The sequence below is a fragment of the Mustela lutreola genome, chromosome 6 (genome assembly GCF_030435805.1).
Source record: "Mustela lutreola isolate mMusLut2 chromosome 6, mMusLut2.pri, whole genome shotgun sequence".
In the NCBI taxonomy this organism is placed as follows: domain Eukaryota; kingdom Metazoa; phylum Chordata; class Mammalia; order Carnivora; family Mustelidae; genus Mustela; species Mustela lutreola.
This window is the reverse complement of record NC_081295.1, coordinates 74,036,249-74,043,724: the sequence shown is the minus strand read 5'-3', so window position 1 is coordinate 74,043,724 and position 7,476 is coordinate 74,036,249. Positions and strand designations below refer to the sequence as shown.

The 7,476-nt window shown below is 48.8% G+C and overlaps 1 protein-coding gene across 1 annotated transcript in view; it reads left to right on the top strand.

The window, feature by feature from the left end:
* Positions 1-1,643: 1,643 nt before the first annotated feature.
* Positions 1,644-7,476, top strand: part of RSPO3 (R-spondin 3) — a 90,217-nt gene continuing 84,384 nt past the window's right edge. Inside the window, exon 1 of the mRNA XM_059177628.1 lies at positions 1,644-2,261. Within this exon, the coding sequence (XP_059033611.1) occupies positions 2,165-2,261 (97 nt within the window). The 5' untranslated portion in view covers positions 1,644-2,164. The remainder of the gene's footprint in view (positions 2,262-7,476) is intronic.

Genomic DNA, 7,476 nt, shown 5'->3' with positions numbered 1-7,476 from the left:
CTTTTGCTTCCAGGCCATTTCATCTCCTCAGTCCTCTCTTCTGGACTGTATAACCACACCACTGAAGACTTCAGAGAAATACAATCTGAAGCATTGCAAGTTTGCAAAATGGGATGGGTAGGAGCGGTGACCTTCTTATTCCAATTATTAATAAAAATAAATAGAAGTTTAGGGATTATAAATGGAGGAGAAAGAGAGAAATACAATCTTACTTGCTTTCCAGCAGGGCTTTGGCTGTCTTCTAAACCTAAATTATTTGAGCATAAGAATTAGCAAGGTGTTTATGAATCAGGGACTTTTTCAAAGTGACTTCTCAGGGGCTGTGTAAAACTGTAATGCTATAAAGTATAGCCCTTCGGATATTGTTAAATACAGCTACCTATTAGTTCATATTAAAATCACTTCGGGGGCTTGTGACTTTCAAATAATACTTTTTCAGTAACGTCTGGAAGCTCATCGACTTCTGCTACTGGAGAAAATTGGTGGGAAGCCTACCACTGCCTAGTCACAGCCAGAGTGTACACCACTCAGAAATGCCGGCCCTCCGTTCTCCCATCCCTGGGTGGACCAGAGGCCTTTATTTCCCACTGCCATGGGGCCCTTACCTGCGCTGGGAACAGAGGAAGTAGTGGACCTCCCCCATCTCCCCTTAGACTGGGAAAAATCTTTCCGAGTATCATTCTCTGCTCCCTAGACGACAAACGAAATTGCACAACAGATCTTTTCAAGACTGGGAGACAGCGGGTGAGAGGGAACGCGCGCGCCGAGCGAGGGCAGTCAGTCTAGGGAGTGCATTGCCTTCGGAGTGGAGGGATCTTCCAGAGCCGCACGCAGCAAAGGCTCAGTTTGGACGAAAGCCGCAGCACAACCGAATTTCCAAAGGGATGGTCCTGAACGCACACACGGCGGGGTCCTTCCCACTCGGGGCAGGTAACCCGCCCGCGAAGTGACCGTCAGCGCCCACTGAGCTCCTCCGGATCAGTCGCCCGGGAACCAACTGCAGCTACCTTTAGTGAAAGGAAGAAAGCAAAGGAGTGGGTGCTCAAGAAAACCGGAAAGAAGCCCGCACACAGAAACCCTCCAGCAATCTGCCTAGGTGGCGAGGGGCGAGCTGCCCTGGGGCCGGCCAGTCGTGGCGCGCCGGTCCTGGGGGTGGAGGCGCGAGGTAGCAGGGGCGCTCAGTGGGGAGAGCCTGGTGCGCCCAGCCTGATGCGGTGGAGACCAGCCGGGCTCAGAAGTGGGGGGCGGGCGTCTCGCGCCCGCGGGACCTTCGGCCTCAACACTCCTGGCACTAGGGCGCCCACCTCTCCCCGCGAAAGCTGCCTTCTGAGGGGCTCTTCTCGCCACGCTCTGCCTCCCCCGCTCCCCCCCGCTCGCGTTCTCCGCCTTCTTTGCAGTGTCCAGAGATGCTCCGTCGCAGACCCGGGACCCCTTAGGCGCCTCTTCCCGTCCGTCTGCCAAATCGCAACGCCTGTACTTTTCCAGCTCCCTCTTTCCCTCTTGAAATTGAAAGTTATTGAGGTCGCTCAGGGTTGTTGCTCCAGCAGTTTCCTTCCCCGCCCCCGAGCTCCCCCCGCCCCCCGCAGCCATCCCCCCTTCCCCCTCCCTCGTCCCGTCCTTCCCTCCCTCCTTCCCTCCCTCCTTCCACCACTGGAGCGGCTCCTACTCGCGAACAGCAGAAGCAGCTCGGGGTCTCTCCGCCAACCCCTTGGCCATGGCCGCGGTGCCGACGGCGCCCGCTCCCCTACGATCCCCGGGCCCCCGCCGTGGTCGCCGAAGCCGCCGCAACCTCTGAATCCCAGGGGCCGCTGCCGCCAGTACCCGCCCGCCCGGATCCCGCCCGCCGCCGCCCCTCACCATGCTACCTGCGGCCGCCCCTGCGAGGCCGCTCGCTGCTCGTGGAACCCTCGCTCGCGGTGTTGACAGCCACCCCTGCGGAACGGCCGCGCTTGAGGGCAATTTGAAAATACAGTAGTTGGTTTCCCTGCACCCGACCCGCTTCTTCGTTTGCCATCTCGGCACGCCTATCGGATCTGAGTGGAGAAGTTGTCCGCTGCTTGGGGTCTCCCTCTCTACACGCCTAACACTTACCTATATTTCTAGAACATTTAATATAATTAACAAAAGAAAAGGAAGAAAGGAAAGGAAACATTACTGGGTTACTATGCACTTGCGACTGATTTCTTGGTTTTTTATCATTCTGAACTTTATGGAATACATCGGCAGCCAAAACGCCTCCAGGGGAAGGCGCCAGCGAAGAAGTAAGTGCAGGGTTTTTTCTACACGTTTGCTCCCTCCCGCCGCGTTCACCTGTAGGGTCTCTCTGCCGGTCCTGCGTCGGCTCCCGGCGTCAGCGGTCCTCCCTCCCTGCACCCCACGCCTCCGAGATCCAACGCGTCTTTCACGCCTGCCTCTGCGCGCCCTTCTCTTCCTCCGCATCCTCGCGGGTGCCAAAGCGGGCGGACCGGCCGTTAACGTGGCTCCCGCCCCCTCGTTACTTAAGGTTCGAGAAAGCGTTCCGGTTTTCGTTAGACTAGCTCTAGCTATTTGTGCTTTCCTTCCGTGACTGGGACGGGAGGCTGGAGCCCCTGGCATCCTAGACACCCGGCCCGCGAGATGTCCCCGAGCGCTGAGGAAGAGCCGGGGGGAGGAGCGGCCGCGGCGCCGGTTCACCTCGCGTGGCTGCCTCGCTCAGGAACACCTCGCTCGGGTTGCGAACTGCCCCCGGGCCGGCCGGGGAGCCAGCGAGCGAGCGCCTGCGCGGCTGCTACTCGCAACCACGCACGGATGGAGCAGGAGGGCACGCGGGGCGCTCAGGGTTCGCGTGTCTACGCGCTTGCAGAGCCGCTCGCGATCCCACTGCGGGGAGGGTCAAAGGACCGCCGAACCCTCCACTGGGAGCCGGAGATGCCCAGTTTCCAGTTAACGATCTTGCCTGTCACGCGTGAGCGCTTGCACCGTCTCAGGCTCTTTCAAGGGTCTCCTGGGGCAGACACAGAGTGAGGGTGGGGTTCCCCCGTAAGCGCTCAGGCTCGCCTCCTCACTGCTTCGTGTCTCCTGTTACTTGGAAGGTTGGCTTGCGAAGTCGCCCTGAAAACAGTGCCCTAGCTGGGATTAAATGGGTGGGTACCCCAGGGCACCCTCAACCCCGGGTTGGTCTCTCTGAAAGGTGGCGTCCTCTAGAGATTCGGAGACAGACGGGACGAGAATGGCACCTTTCCCTGCTCCCGGGGTGCCTGGCGCGCTGGGGTCTGTGCCAGCGTGGGCAGCCTTGTTCGCCAGTAGCAGGGCTGGGGGCGACCCTGGTTCCGATTCGGGGGGCGCTGGTGGGGTCAGGGAGGGAGAACTCTTCCCGGAGTTTGCGGGGCACAGAGAACGAGGCTACTCCCATAGCCCCCCAGACCTCCGCCGCGGGGGAGCCAGTGACGCTTGGAAGCCACGGGTCCCGCGCGCGAACCCAGTCTTGGAGCGCCGGCGGGCTAAGCCCCTCCGGGCTGGCGCGGGTGCAGCTGCGGGGACATAGCCCAGGCTTGAGTGAGATGGAGATTTAGCAATCGCTTCTCCGCCGCTGTTTGTCTCTGCCCTGTCCCTGGACGTGAGGGTCCCCAAAAGCTCCCTTTGTGTCATTAGCCTCTGGCACACAAAGTCTGGTTCACCTGAAAACTGCCTTTAAAAAAACGTAGCTGGGCCCAAGTGCCAGGGGCTCCTGCTGGGTCTCACCACCCCTGGGACCGCGTAGCAGGGGGCAGGAGGGCCCAGGCTAAACATGTCAGGGCATCCGATTTATTATTCTTGGCTTCTGAATGGTTTGTGTTCTTCGTAACTCCTCCATCCACCCTTTCACTCAAGGCGAGAGGCCGCCTCACCGAAGGGGCGGCCTGGGGCTTAAGCCTTGCCCTTGCGCCTTGGTGGTCCCTGCCTCCTCACCTCGCGTGCCCGCGGACACTTCATCTCACGTCGGTGGGGAGAAGGATGCCGAGTGAGTCCAAGGGCAATCTCCTGCTTTGCATTGCTCTGACACACTACTTCTTCACCCCACTGAGGACCCCAGGGCCAGTAGCTACAGAATTCAGGGGAGGGGGGCAGGATCCTGAGCAACAGTGTAGAGGTGCCCCCCGATTGTAGTTGGGGGCCCCTGGTTTTGAAGGAAGACACGCGAAAGAAACCTGGCCATCCCTTCGTTCCCACCAGCCCCAGCTGCCCGGTGATGCTGCCCCAAGGCTGCTGGGACCAGCGGGATGGCCCACCTCTAGTTTCATACTCCAGAGAAATCGCAGTCAAAAGGCGAACTGCTTTTCCACCTGTCTCAAGGCCAAGACAGAGGCGCCCTCTGATTGTATAGTGGGGGTGAGGGAGGGAGTGCGTGGCGCTGGGTTGAAATTCCAATTATTCTGTGGGAGTGGGGCTGGGAGAGAGCTCCCTTAAGGGATGGACGCTCCTTGCTGCTTCGCCCTTGAGTCGCCTTTGCGGCTGGGTTTGCTGGTACAATCCTGGGAGAGGGGCGACCCCTTGCGTCCTTCGAGGAGACAGACTAGGCTCTTGGCAGGTGCAGTTTGGTTTTTGGAGAATGGGAAGGAGAGATCTTTGTTAAATGTCCAGAAACTCAAGGCCAAATTGCATGTGCACATACTTGTCTTTTGGAAATTTCTGAAAGAAACGTATAAGAACTTTGTCCTCCAATGAGGTCTAGGAAAAAAAAAATTAATGAAAGGTAAAGTAGTAGTCAAAGGTATTTCAGAAAATAGTTGTCTTTACTTTTTCCTAAAAGAGACAACTAAAGTGAACATTTAAGAGTACCTCCCTTTGGCCTGTAGTTAAATAGCTTCACTTTCCTAAACTTCTAAAATACAAGAGGTAGAAAATTAAGGTGTAAGAACTGTTTTTTCAAAATTTTTTAAAGTGGTCTCTTGAATGTTTTAGTAGAAATGTTTCTTGCAAAAAAAAAAAAAAGTAATTTGTTTGTGGTGTTCAGTATTGTCAAGTCTAGGGAATCATGGCTAATCCTCAGATGTGGCAAAAGCCACATTACTATTGTCCTGTTTTCCTGAAACAACTTCTATACCATTTGTCTATACTTTGTGAAAACTAGTGATCTTAGAGCATTTTAAAGATTATTTATTTATTTATTTGACAGATAGAGATCACAAGTAGGCAGAGAGGCAGGTAGAGAGAGAGGAGGAAGCAGACTCCCTGCTGAGCAGAGAGCCCGATGCGGGGCTCGATCCCAGAACCCTGAGATCATGACCTGAGCCGAAGGCAGAGGTTTAACCAACTGAGCCACCAAGGTGCCCCTCTTAGAGCATTTTAAACATAAATGTTGCACCTTAAAAATTATCTGTGGAGTTATGGGTGAGTAAATACACAATAACTTTTTACCTATTTGGATTCAAATATAGCTCCTAGAAATGACTAATTTGAACTTATTTATGATAAAAATGATATGCAACCCTTATTCAAAATTCCCCAACCAGCAGTATTTTCAGAAGCAAAGTTTGGCTTTAAGTACAGTGTTGAATCAAGAACCCCCAAATCCAGTTTTTAACTCTCTTCCAGGTCAGTCTTTGCAACTTAGTAGTCAGGTTCTGAATTCCAGGCTATCTGCTAATAAAAGTAAATGTCATACTTGCCATAATGATAATAACCACAGTACCTTACCATTGCACTGAATTTCCCTTGAGTTATACCTTCAGACCCCTAAATAGTAACTTGAAGAGCGGATATTTATATTCCCATTTTGCAGAGGAAGAATCCGAATAACAGAGGCTAAGTAACTTAATTAAAGCCATACAGCTAGTAGGTAGAACTTGTCTCCTGCTGCTTACACTACCTGCTGATCCATCAGAGAGAAGATGTCGGGAATGTTAAGTAATAATAATAAGTCTGATGTCTTCAGACCATCATTTATCCACTTTGTTTGAAAAATAAGCTGTTGTGGTTGACTGGAAATTTTTGAAGTGATACTTATATTATTATATATTAGTGACCAATGTCAAAAAATTAAATATCTGGTAATAACAGCAATAATGAATAGTAATCGTGCAGCTTGCTAAATATAATGATATTATTCAGTTATTCTGAAGACATTATAGGATCATATTATTCCAGAAGATTATTGTTAGAAACATCAGATGTCTTTATAGTATCCTTTTTATCTGATGCCATCTATTAATTGGGTTTTAATTATCTGGGTTCTAGATACATGCAAGTTTTAAAAAGCCATTGTGTGCATTGCAATTACAAAGCTGTCATTGCACAATCTGTGAAACTTCTAAAAATCCTTCATAAAAATGACTGAAATAAAGGAGTAAGAAAATAAGGGAAATAATTTTAATGGTAATAAAATAAAACCATCCTTTTGGAATATATTGTCATTGCTGGACATTGTTTCAGACATTGAGCCATTCTTTGAGATTCTGATACACTCTTGGTAATTGCACTGCCAATTATGGTAAATATCAAGTTAACTATAGGATAAAAAATCTTTCATTCTCCTTCACATTTTGTAATATTTAATTTTGAATGGAAGTATGGTTTGGAAATTGGCTACAGTGCATTTTCTCACCTGTCTACTTCAGTTACCAGTGTATTTTGTTTTTGAAAGGAACATTAATAGATAGAAGATAGGAGTAAAATTTGCTGGAAAAAGAATATTCTGCAACATATCATGTGATGTTTGTATGAATCACATATCATGTAATGTTTGTACTGCATTTACACTCTTAGGCAGTAATGGCAATATCTAAATATAAACAATTGTAAATTCTAATATATTTACTATTACACCTCAATTTTTTTAACAAATCCTGTTATACTATTTTAATTCCTTATTACTTCAATAGAAGGATTTTACTTAGAACATTAAGGATGATAATTTTTAAATATTGTCTTTTTAATCCTCAATTACTCTACGTAAAGTAACTGAGAATATAAGAATGAGTGTGAAACTGACTTAATGTCATCATTTCATTGTTCCTCTAAACATGAAAAATGAACAGTATTTCAACTTACAGGTAGATAGCTTTTGATAAAATCATTCCTTCATTAAATATTTACCCAGAATTTAATATTCCACAAATTAGGTCCCCAGAAAGCAATGACTAGAAATTACATGTAGTTAGATTTGATTTTCAAGTTATGGGGAAACCATACATACCACCATACTACAAAACAAATTTATTAGTCGCTGGATCATTTTAAAATATTTAAATCTGGACAGAGATCTCTGGATTACTATTAAATATCTAAAGAATATTTTCCAATTACATGGTTAATCTTTTTTTTTTTTTTTAATGCAGTTGTTCTTTTAAAGTCTATGTAATGTTGGTGGAATATCGTGTGGGATTGTCAGAACCCTAAATAGAGTTAAGACCAAATGGTCTTCCTGCAATTTTAAGAATGAGGTATCAAAAAATAAGACTGTTTTACGTATAGTGATTTCTTAAATCATCTTTCCCCGCTTTATCTAAATGTTTCATT